This window comes from Mus caroli, chromosome 14 (genome assembly GCF_900094665.2).
Source record: "Mus caroli chromosome 14, CAROLI_EIJ_v1.1, whole genome shotgun sequence".
Classification (NCBI taxonomy): Eukaryota; Metazoa; Chordata; class Mammalia; order Rodentia; family Muridae; genus Mus; species Mus caroli.
The window spans coordinates 68,638,712-68,657,604 of NC_034583.1; the positions used below are offsets into that span (position 1 = coordinate 68,638,712).

The window sequence follows — 18,893 nt, forward strand, 5'->3', positions numbered from 1 at the left end:
ATATATATATATATAGAGAGAGAGAGAGAGAGAGAGAGAGAGAGAGAATGAGAACAAGAAGAAGTTACAGAAGGTAAAAAATCACAAATCACACAAGGGAATATTCTGCTCTGCTGTGTCATGTACCCTGCCTGGGCCTCCTGGCTGGCACCACTCAGCCCCAGGTGGCAGAGTGGCCCTTTTATCATGTTCAAATACTCACTAGGGATTTTCTTGATTGGATCATTTGAGGTGGGAAGACCCACCCTAGATCTGGCCTACATCTTCTGGTGGCAGACCACATAAAACAACATGGGATAAGGAGGCTTTTGCTTGTTGTCTGCCTGCCCTCATCCTCACTGGCAAGTTCATCCACCCTGCTGATGAAGCACTTGTTTCCTGGTGTTGTAACTTTGAGATTCTAATGACTTCATGAAATTCTAAGGCAAATGGATGGAACTAGAAAATATTATCCTGAGTAAGGTCACCCAATCACAAAAGAACACACATGGTATACACTCACTGATAAGTGGATATTAACCCCAAAGCTCAGAATACCCAAGATACAGTTCACAGATGACATGAAGCTCAAGAAGAAGGAAGACCAAAGTGTGGGTGCTTTGGTCCTTCTTAGAAGGGAGAATAAAATACCCATGAGAGGAAATATAGAGACAAAAATGTGGAGTAGAGACTGAAGAAAAGACCATGCAGAGACTGCCCCACCTGGGGATCCATCCCATATACAGTTGCCAAACCCAGACACTATTGTGGATGCCAACAAGTACTTGCTGACAAAAGACTGTTATAGCTGTCTCCTGAGAGGCTTTGCCAGAGCCTGACAAATACAGAAATGGATTCTCACAGCCAATCACTGGACTGAGCAATGGAATAGAGGAATTATAGAAAGGACTGAAGAAGCTGAAGGGGTTTGCAGCCCTATAGGAGGAACGACAATAACCAACCAGAGGCCCAGAGCTCCCAGGGAGTAAACTACCAACCAAAGTATACACATGGAGGGACCCATGGCTCCAGCCACATGTGTAGCAGAGGATGGCCTTGTTGAACATCAATGGGAGGAGAGGCCCTTGGTCCTGGGAAAGCTCAATGCCCTAGTGTAGGGAATGCCAGGACAGGGAAGCAAGAGTGGGTGGGAAGGTGAGCACCCTCATAGGAGCAGGGGGAAGGGGATGGGATGGGGGCTTTCAGAGGGAAAACCAGGGAAGGGGATAATATTTGAAATGTAAATAAGGAAAATATCTAATAAAAAAGAAAAAATATAGTTTCATTAAAATATTGATTTTTATGTAAGAAAAATAAAGAAAATGAAAATCACTGTGGAGCCAGCGCATCTCGGGCTGCATAAACATCCTGCCCAAGGTCACAAAGGCTGGGAATGGCCAAGGAAGGGTTAAAAGTCCATTTAAGATTTTCTCTAGCTTATTAAAAACAAGAGTTTGTTACAGTTTTTCCCGTTACATCATTTGGAAAAATATTCCTGAGTTATAAAGGTCACTTGCACCTTAACGGTGGCTCCAGCTTAAAATTCTAGTTATGTGTGATTAAATTGTGTAATTTAGAATATGATGCCACTGCTGTATTAGCAAGATAGACACACTTAGTGACGCTCACTTCTGAACACAAAAGAGCTATTTAATTTAAACAAGATAATTCAAATGTCTTATGTGCCCAAAGCTCATAAAGCAACCATTTCATTAAATCATGTTTTCATTTATGTAAGATGATAGTCGTAGCTTTTATTGTTATAGAAGTGAGAAGAGTATGGCGCCTTGTTATTAAATTATGGCCATATCAGGAAAACTTACCTTTGGGAATGGAATAACTTTTGCTGCATTGATTTATTTACCTACCTCATAAATACACATTGAGTATCTGCCATGTCCGGGTGTGACTCTGCACACCTAGGCTGCAACAGCTTCCCTCCACTGGGAGTGGGTAGAGGCGGGAAACACAGGAGGTTGGGTAGTGGCCCTTAAAGATGTCAGTATCAAATGGCTAAAGCCCATCATCAATGTCACCTTACACTGAAAGGGGGCTTTTGCAGATGGGATTAAACACAGAGGCGGGACTAGGGCAGGGCAGAGCAGCAGATGGATCCCCAGGCTTATCCAGTGTACTATCTCATTGAGAAAGCTGCTCTTCGGGATGCTGCTTTAATCAACATCAACACCAATGATAGAGGGTAACAAATCGGGTAACCCTTTTTCCTTTCCTATCTCCCACTACCCACCCCCCTTCTACCATACATGACCAGCAGCAGAATGGTAAAAACACCATTCTCGCCTCCCTGTAGGATGCAGGGACTTAAGGTAACACAGCAAAGTGCTCTGAACAGAGGATGCCACTTGTGAACAACAAACCATCCTCTACACCCTCACTGTCTCCTTGATCTTCATCTTTCATTCTCATTTCCACCCTGGCTGGTCTTCCCTCTTCCCACCTTTTCATCCCTCCAGCCACTGTGGCAGATCTAGTCTCTCAACAGAGCTGTTGGTCATCTCACTGTTCTCAGATTCCCCAAACCCTGCAGCATTCCCTCGTATGTCCTAGTTTGTCTCCTTTCCCAGTCTTCTCCTGCCCCTACTTATTTCCCACACCATAGTCAAGTGGTGGCTCTCCATTTTCCTACACACACACACACACACACACACACACACACAGAGAGAGAGAGAGAGAGAGAGAGAGAGAGAGAGAGAGAACGAGCGAGCCCGAGAGAGCGCTCTGCTTGCCTTTTTATCTCACTTGGATTTCCCCAGTGTACAACTCCCATCCCTAGCACCTCCCCCAGGTATTTTGGCTGCTGCCTGTTAGTGTGGTTCTTCATCTCTGAACCTTTCTGAAGCATTTCACACTTCCTACAGGGTCCTCCCCCTTCCTGGCTCTGAAATGAACTCATTCATTCATCTCTTATTGGGCTGGGCAAAACCCTTTATCTTGCCTGTCTTTATAGGAACACCTAGATCAAAACAACTTAATCTGACGCAGTGTCCAGAGACATCTCTGATGGCCTTAAAAGGCAGGGTGAAGGGTGTGGGGAGGAATAATCTGGGGTGGAACAGAGGCAGAGATTTTGCTGAGACTTGTAAATAGAGACAAGATGCAAAACAAGCCAATGGTGACTCTTTTCTCCATAGAAGACTCTAGAGGTCTGACCTAATGAGGTGATGAACCCACCAGCAGCTCCCTAGTCCACAGAAGAGCTGCTAGTCATTGCCTGTCCAGCAGCCATGATGGCTGAGCAGAAACCATTACTGCACATGCCCAGTGGCTCTCCATTTTAGGATTTCTAAATGAAAACATCAAACCTCCATGGTCCATGCACAGAGAGGTCTGGGGTGTGGCTGTACAGGAAGTGACCCGAGGGAGGAAAGTCAAGGACAGAGCTTGCTGGACTGCCAAAGGGACTCTAGGGTTGGGAGAAGGAAATGGTATGCTATTTCCTGTAAGCCTTCATGTTAGAAAGGATTCTTACAGGGTCAGTTTCAGGAAGTGGGCAGCTCTTTTTGCTGCCAGCATGTTCGTTGCTGTCTTCTCCCCTGATGCACATATTCATTTTCACGAAAGGAAGATTTTACTCCAGTGTTTGAAAGAAATATGAGAATGCATACTGTGTCTTCTGCGTCACTCTCTCTTCACTTTCCTTAAAGGAGAGGAAAACCATGATTCAAGAGAAGCAGTAAACTCTGGCATCTTCCCCTGTGTACTAGGAGAGGAGAGACTTGTCCTTAAGAAAACAGCACCTTTCTACACTCAGGCTCGGCACCTAGCTTCGCTCAGGGACAGAGGATTCTTTGCTCTCTTTGATCCATACTGTGTTGCCAACCACACGCGTATTCCAGAAGGCCATGACAGGCTTTGGATTCTAAGGCTTTAGTGACTAGACTCATCAAGCTCACTTCTGAGAGGGAGTAAGATACTTCTGTCTCCAAGGACTCCACAAAACTGCAGTTCACAGCCCTACTCTTGCAGTGTGGGGGTCCTTATTCATCCCACAGGAAAACGGATCCCACTAGAGGTTTGCACTGGAGATATTAGAATCCTATCATCCAGGAAAGAACTCCATTTGTCTACATAATGATTTCAACTCTATATGTAGTATACATAAATGATTTCATATATGTGTATGTATATATATATACATACATATACACACATATATATGTAATAAGTTTTAAAATAGTAAGATAGATGGTAAATTTTAAGATAGTAGCAACAACAGACTCACACCTGAGAAGGTGACAGTTTGATCCTTGAGGCTGGATGTCTCAATGGTCAGAGTAGGTCCTCAATAGCTGCTTCTTACAGAGATGGGAGATGAGGGGTAGTTAGTCAGTCTACAAGGCCAGTGCCTTGGTAGTCCCTACCTACTGCCTGACGCCCAGAAGGTTCCTGTAGAGCCACCGGTCCCTGCTCCATGATGAACACTTGGAAGCACTGATTCAGTTAGCACAAGGTCCTGCCCACCACACGCTAGGTCTTCCCGCATCAGTCAAGACAAGCAGGACAGGTTTTCAGGGGATGCTCTCTGCGCAGGTGATTCTAATAGGTGGGGTCTAAAGCAAGGGGAGTCAAGGAGAAATTAGCTGGCCCTGTCTGTCTGTGGGGTGTGGCTTCTGAGATCACACATGGAATCAACTGCACAGGAGAGAGATTTAGCACCGAGAGACACCAGAAATAATTCCTCTAGATTGCACTCCAAGGATTGGCAAAGTTCACTCTGAAGGACAAAGATGCAGGCACCTGACCCAGCAATCCATAGCTCTTATCTTGTGCCAAGTTACAAACTCTTCATAATCTGGAATTATGTCCGTACTTATCTTGATGCTGAACTGTTAAGCTCTGGGTCTGGCAAAATCTACTCAGATTGATTGGGTCCGAGATTAAACTAGATGGAACGTGACATGCTCATGTAGTTTTCCAGTGAGGTTGAAGGGCATGGGCCTGTCAAGGTTAAAGAGATTCCCCACCTCCTGCCAACCATCACTAGTCAGCTCAATGGAGTGTCAAGTAAATGACACCCACCAAACAAAACAAGAGCATTTTAGATGCAGAGAATAAAAGGTTCTAAAGAGAGTCAAAATTATTAAAGAAATTGAAGGTCTCTCTGGTTTTCGGGTTCTTTTTGTTATCCCCTAGGTATTAAATTACATATTCTCCTGTAATCATAAAGCTTATAGATCACTTTTCATCACTGTTGCTAGTCTGGGCTCATGTGTAAATATGTGAGTGCACACGCGTATGCACACGCACGTGCAAACACGTGCAAACACACACACATAAACACACACACACACAAGTGCACACTGCGTTTGCTCCTCTCAACAGCGCATGTTCTAAATGGCCATTCAGAAGGGAATCCATGAAGAAATAAATATCCAATGAGATTATCATCACAAATCTTTTTCAGGGCACAGGGACCCTCTTGCCATGGCCTCTTTCAGGGGATGGCAATGTTCCAGCTGCTACCTGGTAACCCTGGGTAGGTAAAATTGATGCCCTGAGATTCTGCCTTGGGGCATTTGCTTCAGTCAATTATTGAAGTTACTGCTGGTTTTGAAATAGTGTTTGCTTTAAATCTCAAGTAATGTAAATCTCACCTGCAGGAAAAGTCCCTTAGCAGCCATCCCAGTTCCCGTGGAAAAACTGGAGGGGATGCTGAGCAGCTATGAAGCTGTGGTGACCAGGGCTCACCATCCAGCTGGTGAAACAACCATCTCTAACGTGCAGGAGGAAGATAAAGCCTTCTGCTTTGCTGCATGCATGCTACAGAAAGAAGTCAGCAGCTCAAGTATCAAATCATGCCCATAATAGGTCATTTACACAAATCATAAAATGATATTATAGAACGTTGCTATGAGCAAAATACATGCACCAATTTAGGGAGGAATTTCTCCCTTGTTAATTCTTATATTTTGTTTGTATTTAATACACCATTAAGATCCGAAGCCCTAAAATTTGTTCATTCAACCCAAAATTTACTGGCAAGCTCTGTGTCCTGTGTTGGGCAGTGGGCTCAGGGGACTCTTCAGAACTAGAAGTCTATTGAGTGAGATCAGATCCGCTCACCACGAAATGCAATTGCAGTGGTACTGGAGGGGCCATCAGGGTTTCCTAGGGTAGGGTAACAGAGTACCAAACTGGTTGGCTTCAGACTACAGGACTCTGTGCTGTTCATACAAGCCAGAACTCTAAAATCACGATGTCAGCAGACCGTGCTTTGTCAGCAGGCTCTGGGGAAGATGCCCCTCTTCCTACTCTGCTGTCAGTCAGTAATCCTTGCCTTCCTTTGGCTCCACTCTCAACATCAGGCATTTTCTCACTATGTCTCTATGTACCCAGTCATACTGGACTAAGGGCCTACCTTAATACAATAGGATTTTATTGTAACTGACTTAAGATATAATAACCCCATTTCCAACTAAAGGCACATACAGGTATCAGGGTTAAGTCTCCAATCTGTCTTTGAGGGACATACAATTTAAAATACAATCGAAAGATCCTTAAAGTATTTCAGGATCTGGGTTTGATCTCCAGCACCCACATCAGGCAATAACCATCTGCAATTCCAGTGTCAGGGGATACAGCCCTCTGGCCCCCACAGGCACTAGGCATATATCTGCTTGGTACACAGACATACATGCAGGATTCATTCATATGCATGTATCTGTGTATATATATATATATATATATATATATATACATGTATGTATGTATGTATGCATGTATATGTGTATGTATGTTTTGGGGGTCATGTATTATGAATGAGAGCAAAGCATCTTTCCCTCTGTATGGGACTTAGGGTTGGCTCATTTGATTAAGAGGTTGTCATTTAATATAGGATCCATTCAGGTGCTATCCTTTGAATGACAGGGCAATGCTTTTAGAACCTCTGAGGAGTGATCCCCCTCTCTGCTTTTGCCTTTCTTTATCCAGAGTGCTTGAAAGTTTTAGAAGGTTTCCTCCCAGTTATCTGTTTCTGTGAACAACAACAGCTAGAGGTCCAGGCCATGAGAAGTATTCCTTGTTCCTAGGCAAGCTCGCAAGTCATGTGGACACGGCTACCTAGGATACTGTTCTGGGACCACTAGCAGGCTTGAAACTGTACAGCTTCCAAGAAGGAAGAGTGTTTGTGAGGTCAAGAAGGAGGCTTCAGGTAAGATCCCTCCCCATCAGTCATATCCTACCTCTGTAAGAATGTTCCAGCATGGAACCCAGCAAATTATTTACCTCAGACTTGTTACCACACCACTCCACTCTATAACCTCATAAACTTCTACCTACCTGTGCCATCTTGGCCAGTCTGCTTCCACCCTAGACTGGAATAACAAGAATCAAAGAAATGTTCCTTGCTTCTGAGCTGGACTTCTCCCCTCCCCCCACCCCGGCCCCTGGAGAAAGTACTAAACTTCCTCCTTATATCTAAGACCACCCCCTTCTCCTATCACCTCAGTTCTAGTCCAGAAGCTTCTTTGTAAAGTGTTTTCCTTGTTTTTTCCCCACTCCCACCCCCCATTCCCCTTTTCTCTGGCCAAGATAAAGCTTTGCCTACTTGGTGTAGGCTTTCATTGGTCCTGAGACTCTGAGAAGGGAAAAGGGGCCCTTTTGGAGATCGACAGTGATATTGGTAGTAGAAGGCTAGTTATTGAAGGGCCAGGGATAGCCTGAAGTAGCATCACAGGCTGAGTCCTACGTGGATTTGGCCACCAGATTCTCATAAATGGCAACCTTACAGCCTTGAGTGTCATAAAAGCAATTCCTGCAATGTCACCCTCCCTGCCGCCTTGCAGCAAACTCCTCTAGGTGACCCAGCCTCTATTCTCCTGCAATTAATTCTGTTTCTTCCTCCCTGAAGGAGTTTCTGCACAGAAGTTCCTTTTTCTGGTGGTAAGCTTGAATAGCCAGGCCTTAGCCGGGTGCTATGGAGGGATTCAACCCTGCTGACACCAGAAAAATAAGGCCTGGTATGTTTTCTCTCTAGAATGGGCAAGAGGAAGCTCTCTTACCACCTGGGGGCCAAGAGAAGGAGCCTTAGCCCTACCTACACCCACTGAGCTGAAGCACCCAGTTTTAACAAACTCTTTCCCCTACTGGGAGACATGTGCTCATTAGCATCTGAAGCGATCTTCTCTTTCAGTAGTAAGCAGAAAGGTACAGGCATCTGGTTGACATTCGTATGCTGATGTCATTGACATTAGCAGAGAAGCGCAGGGCTAGACACCCCTTCCTACATCCCATCTGCTGTTTGTGAGCCTCGTGATTCAAAAATAGTTCCTAACCTTTTTGGTTAATTCTTCGGATGGTATTTTCTTAAAATTTATCTGGTGAGTGAGACATAATTTTAAAAATTAGTTTCTAAAGGGTTCTGCGTTCATCCTCTCTCATCTGTTTTCAGTAGAGCATATGGCTGAAACAGATCGAGTCCCTGGTAGGGAGAACCCGTATGATCTCAGCTGGCTTTTGAAACCTGCTCTCCAGCAAGGCACTCGGACGCCACATGGTCAGTGTCCTCCCAGGCACAGGCCTCTGTGTGAAGCAGGTGGCTGGAAAGCACTAGAAGCTAAAAATAGCAGGTACAAGGTGTCACTCCGTAGATCAGGCTGGCCTTGAACTCACAGAGATCTGCCTGCCTCTGCCTCCCAAGTGCTGGGACTAAAGGTGTGTGCTACAGTGCTTTTACCTCAATTTACCATGAGAGTTGAAAATCCTGAGAAGTCTCTTCAGCATCCCCCAGAGATTATCCTTTGTAGACTGTACCTAGTTTAAAATGTGAGACGAGACTTTGGAAAGAAGGTGATGGAATATTCTCCAAAACTCAAGACATAAACGAGATATAAATCTGATTTTTTAATTTTTGGAGTCTTTTTGTTCTTGTTGTTCAGTTACTGTTCACAAAGCTTTCAAGACAAGAATTCAACACACTATTTCCTTAGCGTGTATTTCAACACTTTATTTCCAGGACCTCTTCCCTAGCAAGGGACAGCACCCCATCAACTTCCTAGCCACCGAGCTTCAAAACCTTATGAAGAAAGTGAAGCAAAACCCACCTCCAAACCTCACACGAGGCTCGACCATCCCAGAACACAGAGGTAATCCGTTCGCTTGTTCACAAAAGGGCTTCCTGCAAAATACATGCTCAGACAATGCAAGACCATTTTTTTTTTCCTGATCTGAATTGCAAGTCCAGCCCAAGAAACCTACACATTTGCATGAAATACTCTTAACAAGTGCTTCCCAGGTGAGGAGTTTTAAATGAATGTTTTTGTTTTGTTTTGGCCAGAGGAGACAGAAAAATGGCTGCAGCTGGTCAAGGGTTGTATTTCTTACAGCCAGGAGATTCCAATCTGTTTCTTTACCTCCATGGGATCAATAAACAGCCAGGCTGATATACATCAAACTGCTTTGGTCTTGCCAGTATATACTTTCACGCATGTGAACACACACACATACACACACACACTCAGGATTTCTTGGCTCCCCTCAAGGTAGAGCCATTCCAAATCCTGACATCACTGAAATATGTACAGTAACGGAAGCAATAAAGAGAGGAACACAAGAGAGAGAGAGAGAGACTCTGTCTGCTCTGGATGTGCCCTCGAGACAGTTGTTCCTACAGTGCCGGCTTTGTTCTTGTGCAATGGAAACACAGACCAAATTCAACTCTGTCAGCAAAGATACTGGCATAAGTCACCCCAGATGGGACTGGTAAGAAAAACGACCTGTGTGAGATCTGAGGGGGCAGGCAATCACGGTTAGTCATAAACCCCCTCCAAGGGCCCAAGATCTGCAGAACACAAGGATGGAAGCGGCTTAAACGCTCTAATCTCCATTTATAGACTTCCCCAGGACTCCATCCAGGCCTCACAGCTATGCCTGTCCCTATACCTCAGCCAAAGCTTCAGCACTTGGTCACAAAGAGGAAGGCACAGCATGGGATGATGCAGGATCCCAGAGCTTCTTCCTGGAAGTAGGATTTTGGGAAATGCCTTGTCTACTTCCAGGAAGTGCTTCATTGACCACATGTTCTTCTCAGCTGTAGGATAAGAAGCTTGGGTGAGAAGGTAAGGCGGGACAATTCTGCCATCTCTCCAACTTTCATTAGTTTCTTTATTTTTTTTCTCTTCAGACTTCGTGGAAAAGAGAATTAAGAATAGTAAAGTTGAATATCCCTAATCTGAAGTCCGAACAGCACCCAAATCTAAAACTTTCTGAGCACTCAAACTATCATACTGTGTATGCAAAGATTCTAAGTCTTAATTTTTTCCCCCTCAGCTCTGAAGCTCCAAGCATTTCAGATAAGGCATCCTCATGCTGCTTCCAATGGAGGGTGTTTGTTGATTTGCTGTGAGATGTGGGGTGTTACTGATGTTGGCAAGGGAAACGCTTGGTAGAAAGAGGAGCTTTGGCTCAGTTCTTTAGGACTTCGTGCACTTAGGAGGACACAGAAAAAATGAATGGCTTCCCCCCCACCCCCCTATCACACATGGGGAAGTTCTATAGCTCAGGAAGGAAGGAAAATATCTTCAAGGAGGGAGGTACTTCCCAGAACTACTTCCTCAAAAAGAGTCCACCCCTCATGAGCGCTAAAGGACAAGTTAGGGTGACAACCTAGTACACACTTGCAATAGATTTGGTTCCTTGGGCAGACAATAGTGTCCTGGGTTTGAAAGCAGGCTCTGAACACCTCACAGCCTGAGTGGACCTCTCCCTGAATCTGTAACTTGAGAATAGTGTACAGTGTAGGAAAACCACCACAAGACACACACAGTGCTCACAGTAATGCCCCTTCCAATAAATTGTGTCCTCTACTGGTTTGCAGACTGAGAGCTAGATTCTAAGCTGGCTACAACAGACAGATATTTAAAAACAATCCCCTTCTTCTGCCTGTAGAAGCTCCTCTTTCCTTCATATATCCTCTGGCACAAGGCATGGGTTGTGGCAAGTATTGATTCCTGCTTTCTATTCTTCATTTTTTCTAGAAAAAGGGAGAGTCGTTCCTTCTACATGCAGATGGTTTCCGGAAGGCGAAGTTTTAATATAAACCTTTGTGAGACATTCCCTTCTGAATGAGAAAGGGAAGATGTCGTCTTCTAAGGGTCTGTTGACTTTCATGGATGTGGCTATAGAGTTCTCTAAGGAGGAGTGGGATGTCTGGATTCTGCTCAGAGAGCTTTGTACAGAGAGGTCATGTTGGAGAATTACAATAACCTGGTTTCTGTGGGTGTTGCTGTTTCAAAGTCAGAGGTAATCTTCTGTCTTGGAGAAAACAAAGAAACATGGATTGCTGATAGAGAAGATATGGAAGGGGAAAAAACAGCTCTGTCTTGTGATAATACTAAGAAACTACTCCCCAAACGACGTACACAGGATTACTTCCAGAACAAGATAACACTAAGATTTGGATGGAGTAACCTTTCAGATCTATATCGAAACAAATTCTGGGAATATTTTGGTGATAGTACAGAGTATGAACTATTTGATTATGTAAATGATCAATTGGAAAAGCATGTATTTTTCATTTCTGAAACTTATGAAGAAGCCCTAACTTCTCTTGAAAGAAGTCAGACTGGGTCACTAACTTTCATTTTCACAATTGGAGAATTCTCTAGGAAAAAAATCACAAGATTTGAAACACAACTCTATTTTACACCGAAATACACAAACATTACAAAGTGACATTTGGGAGAAAAAATTGTGTTTCCTGATATATCTATTACAGAATATGAGGTTAAACAGCGCATCAGTGCTTTATGAACAAATGAGACTGTGGAGCAGAGAAAAAGGGACTGAATGTCATGAAGGTGAAGGAATCTTCTCTCAAAATTTATGGCATTTCCCGCAACAAAACCTAATCTGTGACAAGTTATATGATGTAGAACAACATAAAAAAGAATATGTGAATGCAATGAATGATGGAAGATATAATGTGGGAGGTATTTTTAAAAGCTCTAACACAATAATTGATATTAATATAGACTCTGTCAAGAATCCTTTACTAATGTATTACCAAAGCAATCAATATAGAGAGATATCACATCAAGGTAATGACTTATTAGAAGATTATATTTGTAAAACAAATCCAAGTGATAATCAGAGAAGCAGCTTTATTCCAGAATATCATTATAGCAAGCATAGAAAAATGGCTATCTCTAGTCACTCGTCCCAGTCTTCTTCGCAACAGCATACCACAGAGAAACTTTGTATAAATGAAAATAAGAATGCCATTTTAAGTGAATCTTCAATTCATAGTTGGTACACTGGACCATGGATTAATGGAGAGTCCAAGAGTTACCTGTATGATACAAACAAGGATGCCTCAAATGAATCATTAAGCTTTGAGAGAGCTCAGAAATTAAATAAATGTAATAAGTATGGGAAATCATTTATCCAGTCCTCAAGTCTTCAAGCTTATTCTAGAACTTCTACACAAGAGACACCTTACAAATGGGATGAATGTGGAACATTCTTTACCTGTTCCTCAAGTCTTAAATTTTGCAAGGAAAACTGTACAGGAGAAAGACTTCATAAATCTAATAACTCTGGAAAATCATTTTCACAGTCCTCAAAACTTCAAGTTCACTACAGAATCCACTCAGGAGAGAAACCTTACAAATGTAATGAATGTGGCAAATGTTTTACACAAAACAATGTGCTTAAAAATCACTACAGAATCCATACAGGAGAGAAACCTCACAAATGTAATGAATGTGGAAAATCTTTTACACACCCCTCAAAACTTCAAGTTCATTACAGAATCCACACAGGAGAGAAGCCTTACAAATATAATGAATGTGGAAAATCTTTTACACGGAACACAGAGCTTAAAGTTCACTACAGAATCCACACAGGAGAGAAACCTTACAAATGTAATGAATGTGGAAAATCTTTCACACAGAACTCAGATCTTAAAGTTCACCACAGAATCCACACAGGAGAGAAACCTTACAAATGTAAGGAATGTGGGAAATCTTTTAAACAGAACACAGAAATCAAAGTTCACTACAGAATCCATACAGGAGAGAAGCCTTACAAATGTAATGAATGTGGAAAGTCTTTTACACGGAACACAGAGCTTAAAGTTCACTACAGAATCCACACAGGAGAGAAACCTTACAAATGTAATGAATGTGGGAAATCTTTCACACAGAACTCTGATCTTAAAGTTCACTACAGAATCCATACAGGAGAGAAACCTTACAAATGTAATGAATGTGGAAAATCTTTTACAAAGAACTCAAATCTTCAAGTTCACTACAGAATCCACAAAGGAGAGAAACCTTACAAATGTAATGAATGTGGGAAATCTTTTACACAGAACTCAGAGCTTAAGGTTCACTACAGAATCCATACAGGAGAGAAACCTTAAAAATGTAATGAATGTGGCAAATCTTTTGCACAGTACAAAGTGCTTAAAGTTCACTACAGAATCCATACAGGAGAGAAACCTTAAAAATGTAATGAATGTGGCAAATCTTTTGCACAGTTCAAATTGATTAAAGTTCACTACAGAATTCATACAGGAGAGAAACCTCACAAATGTAATGGATGTGGGAAATCTTTTACACAGAACATAGAGCTTAAATTTCAGTAGAGAATCCATACAGCAGAGACAGCTTACAAATGTAATAAGTGAGACAAATCTTTTCCACAATCCTCCAATCTTCAAGTACACTACGGATCCCATACAGGAGAGAAGCCTTACAAACATAATGAATGTGGCAAATCTTGTATATGGAGCACAGAGCATAAAGTTCCCTACAGTATACATACGTGAAAGAAACCTTACAAATTTTTTGATTGTGGCTAATCATTTACATAGAACTCAGAGCTTAAAGTTCAGCAAAGAGTCTGTACAGGGGATAAACCTTATAAATAAAATGAGTGCTGCAAATCCTTTACACAACACTCAGATCATTAAGCTCACCACAGAATCCATACTGGAGAGAAACCTTACAAATGAAATGAAGGTGGCATATCATTCACTAACTCTCCAAGACTCTATGTTCAGTAGAGAATCCACACAAGAGATGAACCTTACAAATGTGGTCTTTGTGTCATATGTTTTACCTGGTTCTCCCTTTTCCACGTTCAACAAAGAACCCATACTGGAAAACAGCCTTGTAAGTGTAGTGACGTTGGGATATATATTTACCCTGTCCTCAAATCTTCAACATCACCTAAGAATACAAACTAGAGACAACCTTATTAATGTAAAGAATGTGAAAAATCCTTGACATGGAAACAATGCCTTCAAACACAACCCAGCATGCATCCTGGAGAGAATCATTACAAATATAAAGGTTATGGCAAATATTTTTGCACAACCTCAAAGCTTGGAGCACATAGATTTATGAATGATGCTAACTTTATAGAAAATCATTGTCCCACCATTCATAATGAAACATTATTTAAAATTAGAAAATTATTGTTAGAATTTAAATAATGTTGAAACCCTATTATTAGAGAATTCTCATAAAGAAACCCTATATTGATAGTATTTGGAAACATTTTACTCATAAATTCAACTTATATTTATGCTAAGTACTTATTTCAAAAATTAAATATGAAAAACTTTCATCTAGCATTAATCATCTGACATTATTGATTAATAATTTTATAGAATTCATTTTAAAATCATTAAAGAAACAGTATTCTAAAATGTAAGGTTTTTAAACCAGAATAATAGTAATATCTATGCCAATACACATATGTTGCATAATGTTTATAGTTTAGTATGGCAGAGTATTAGTCTCTTTGAAGATTATTGTGTTCTTAGTTTGAAGTTTTTAAAGAGTAATTTTTAATTTCTAATCCATCCTTGTCACAATTATCAATAAATATATTAGAACTGTCTATTACTATTGCCTTAGTGGAATTAGTGTCCACTTTATGGTGGACTGATTTCATTCATATCTTCCAGTTCCTGATTGATAATGCCAACAGAAATATGTTACAAAAATAAAGCGGATTGCTTTTGACAAATTCTAAGAGAACAGTTCTGAAGAGTGTATGTGAAAAAAAAATTAAAAAAACAAAAAAAAAAATAAAAATAAAAACAATCCCAAAGGGTGAAGGTTGGAGTGATTCTGTTTGCCACTTGCCCAGCTTGGCATTTTAGAAGAAAAAGCAAGCCAGCTCTCCAGGGCCTGGCATTAAGGAAAGAAAAAAATCTTGCTGGTTTCCTTTTGTGTCCTCGGTCTTAGAGGGGAACTTAAGGAGTCCCTCAACTCCTAAAGGGGAAGAGAGAATGCCTGGTGCAGCATCCTGCCCAGCTGGCCTGCTGGCAGCACACAGGCAACACTGCTGGGGTCCTTGTTAAAGTTCCAGCCCATCTCACATACATTGCCTTTTACCCTCCTAACCTCACACTGCTGCCATTCTGGTCCCCCAAAGTCAGGTCTCCAGACTGTTTTAGGCTCCAGAACAGCAGATATAGTGAGATATAGATCGGGGCCATCAGAGAATTGGGCTGGCTAGGAAAGTGCTTGTGTTTGCAACATCCATGAGTTGTCAAGAGTTAGCAAGCCAAACTATGAAATGTCAAATTAAATTTGAATTTTACATATACTTCTTTCTCCTAGAGTACAACTATGTCCCAGGGGTTATGTGGAACATTATTATATTAATATTTTATTTTGTGTTTTGAGACAGGGTTTTGCTATGTAGCAAGGCTGCCCTTTCCAATGTCTACCCCACCCCCAACCCTTCTGCCCTGCCTCCCGAGTACTGGATGACATGTAGTGTGCTTTGTGATTCTGGCTCTACTGAATTTCAGCTGATCTGAAATTCAGAAGTATGTCTGCATCCTGTATTTGTGTCTCAGTTCTTTCATTTGGGCTTTTTGTTTGTTTATTTCTTGTGGCAGAGTCTCATATTGTAGCCCGAGCTGGCCTGGAACTCATTATGTGATTCAGAATGACCTCATACTTCCAACAATCCCTATCATCCCAAACACGAAGACCACTGTACTGCAAGGTACTACCTTTCTTTAAAAATAATTGTGTGTGTGTGTGTTCATTGTAAATATGTAAATCTGTGGTGGGGCTATACAAGCACATGCTTGCACATGCCTGTAGAGGCCAGAGATCACCAGTGTCTTCTTCGATGGGCTCCCCTTTATCTTTTAAGACACAGTCTCTCGATGATCCTTGAACTCACCAATTGGCTTGGTTGGCTGCTCAATGAGAGCCAGGGACTCTGCTGTTTCCATCCTTACACAGGGTGGTGGGGTTCGACACGTGTGCTGGCATACCTGTATGTAGAAAACCTGAACTTAGGCCCTTATGCTTTTGTGGAAGACAATCGGCTGACGAACCATCCCAGCAACCCGTATCCAGTATTCTTATCCAGTATTCTTCTTCTACTCAAGTCATGGCCTCACTATGCAGTCTTGACTGGCCTACAACTCCCTTTGTAGACAAGGCTTTACTGGAACTCACAGAGATCCACCTGCCTCTGCTTCCTCAGTGTTGGGATTAAAAAAAGAAAGCCACACACAGCTGGACATTATTATACTAAAAGATGACTATTTTTTACTGAAACCCACATTTAACAGGCTTTCCACATAGTCTTTCTACCAAGCTACCATACACACATACTTGACCAAACCGGCATAGCTGTCTCCTTCTACCCTGCCAGTCAAACCACAGGACCAACTGCGGCCAAAGTCTCAACATCTCAGACCACCACCTACAATACCAGGACTTCCACAGTCTGTTCCCTTTCTGCTGGCTCTCTCCTTTACTCAACTTTGAACACGGTCAAACATGGCATGGTTGCTGATAGAGGCGAGTGCTTACGTAGCTCTCGAGATTGTTCACAGACCCACATCCCATCTGTGTTCCACACACTTAAACCTCTCCCTTCTATATTAAACCTCCTCCCCAGTGGCTCCTATTAGTCTCAAGGTGAAGCGCCCTGGGGAAGCTGGGATGAGTTTATTCTCACTCATTTGCCCCAGCATTGTGTTGTCAGGGACTTTTCATAGTTCTTGGTAGACATGAACGGATACCTTTCTGTTTTTGTAAGATGCAATACTTAGAGTTTTTCATCTGTTCTGAGCACCTCAGCCATGTGGTTAGTGAATGACACAATCTCTGTCATTGCTTGGACTTCGTTGACAGGAACTACAAACTCCACACTGGTAGATTGTTCGACATACATAAGTAGATGAGAGTAGAGGTTCGCTTCCCTCCCCTTTTCCTATAGCTTCACAATCTCCCAAATGACAGGCATCTGCTTCCAGGAGCAGAGAGACGCCACTTGGCCTTTGATTTTCAAAGGCCATAGCTTTCAAAACACCTTTTCCCAACTCCTTTGGTATTAGCAGAGACCCAAAGTCTTAGAAAGGTCTTTGAAAGGCAGGAGACACCACATCCGCCACCCCCCCCCCCCCCCCCCCCCCCCCCCCCCCCGTGTCTGCCATTGCTCCTCTTTGCCTGCCTGCACCAACAGCACTGGCTGACAAATCACCACTCCCCAAGCAGGCCACCTCCTCCCCGCCATGGCTGTTCCTTCTGTCCTCTGCTGTTTCAGGAGCTCCCTACAATGACACCTACATCGAGGTCTTCCCTGAGTATCTTCTCTATGGCTAGATTCCCCCTGGAAGCTTCTACCCTGCTTCCTCTCCCCACCCCCCAACTTTTTTGTGTACTGCTTCACCCCTTCCCACTGGACTGTGAACTACAATGATCGGGGATCTTAAAGTTTGTTCTCTCCAGCGTCTCCATCTCCAAGAATACAATAAGCAGCCTATACATGTTTAAGCGAAAACATTGGGGTTTTTTTTTCTGTATATTTTCTTTTTTTTTTTTTTGCTTTTCGAGACAGGGTTTCTCTGTGTAGCCCTGGCTGTCCTGGAGCTCACTTTGTAGACCAGGCTGGCCTCGAACTCAGAAATTCGCCTGCCTCTGCCTCCCGAGTGCTGGGATTAAAGGCGTGCGCCACCACGCCCGGCCTTTTCTGTATATTTTCACCAAAAAAAAATAGAAGAAAATGGGTAACTTCCACCTATTTATTCTTTGGTGTCAATGGACAGGTCCTCTCTGAAGACTACCTGTTCTATGATTAGAGAACAATACCTCAAGAGAGTTTAGGCCACAGTGAGTTCTGGTCCTTCAAACACAATCGGTGCTTGGGTAAACTTAGTGACTGGATGCAAAAGGCACATTTGAAAAGCATGCAGACCTTCAGACTGAGTAACCAGCCCTGGGATGAATGCTGCTGCCCTTCGCCTTCCTCTGGCAGAGGTGGGGTCTGCATGTTGAACTGTGCATGTCCTTCTCTGCACTCCCCCAAAGCCCTGTTGCCCTGCAGAACACAGTCCACTTCTGTCTGGAGCTCCTGAGCGCAGCCCCTGATTACTGCAGAAGGAAGCTACCTGGCTTCCTTGGGGATGGAGCAGAATTTGGTTTGTTGGCACCAGCTGCAACCAACCAATCACATTCCGGATTTCACACACTAATGGCTGAATGGCTGAGCCAGGTGTCTGAGTCAACCAGCACACCTGTAAATAATGGAATACTCCCAGGAAGCCGAGGGTTCCACAAGACGGTGAGGAGTGGGTACTGAAGAGAGAGAGCTGGCTGTCCTCTTGGTCAGAGAGGTCAGGGTGTGCTGACGCTTTTAAGTAGGCATGAGCCCTCTCCCACTCTGACTACATGGACAATTTGTGACTTGCAATACAAATTATTTAACTACATTTTATTTATCTCAAGGGAGAATGAATGCGAGTGTCTTAGACAGAAGGTGGCTTCGGTTTTTACTAGTTTGCATGTTTTCCTAACCACGAAGAAGAAAACTATGAATTCAAGGTCAGTGTGGGTTACATGGGGAGACCCTGGCCCAAAAAAGGAGACAACAAAAAAGGCAGATTGACTACTTCTGGAAAGCAACTGAGG

At 42.8% G+C, this 18,893-nt stretch overlaps 1 protein-coding gene and 1 pseudogene across 1 annotated transcript; one reads left to right on the forward strand and one right to left on the reverse strand.

Moving 5' to 3' along the window:
* Positions 1-8,950: 8,950 nt before the first annotated feature.
* Positions 8,951-18,352, reverse strand: LOC110309395. The gene is made up of 3 exons (XM_021182015.1): positions 18,181-18,352; positions 16,153-16,246; positions 8,951-10,027 (listed from the first exon to the last, which is right to left on the reverse strand). Exons 1-3 carry the CDS (start codon positions 18,253-18,255, stop codon positions 9,825-9,827), a joined length of 372 nt encoding a protein of 123 aa, XP_021037674.1. The 5' UTR covers positions 18,256-18,352; the 3' UTR covers positions 8,951-9,824.
* LOC110309623 lies at positions 11,075-13,360 on the forward strand (annotated as a pseudogene).
* Positions 18,353-18,893: the final 541 nt, after the last annotated feature.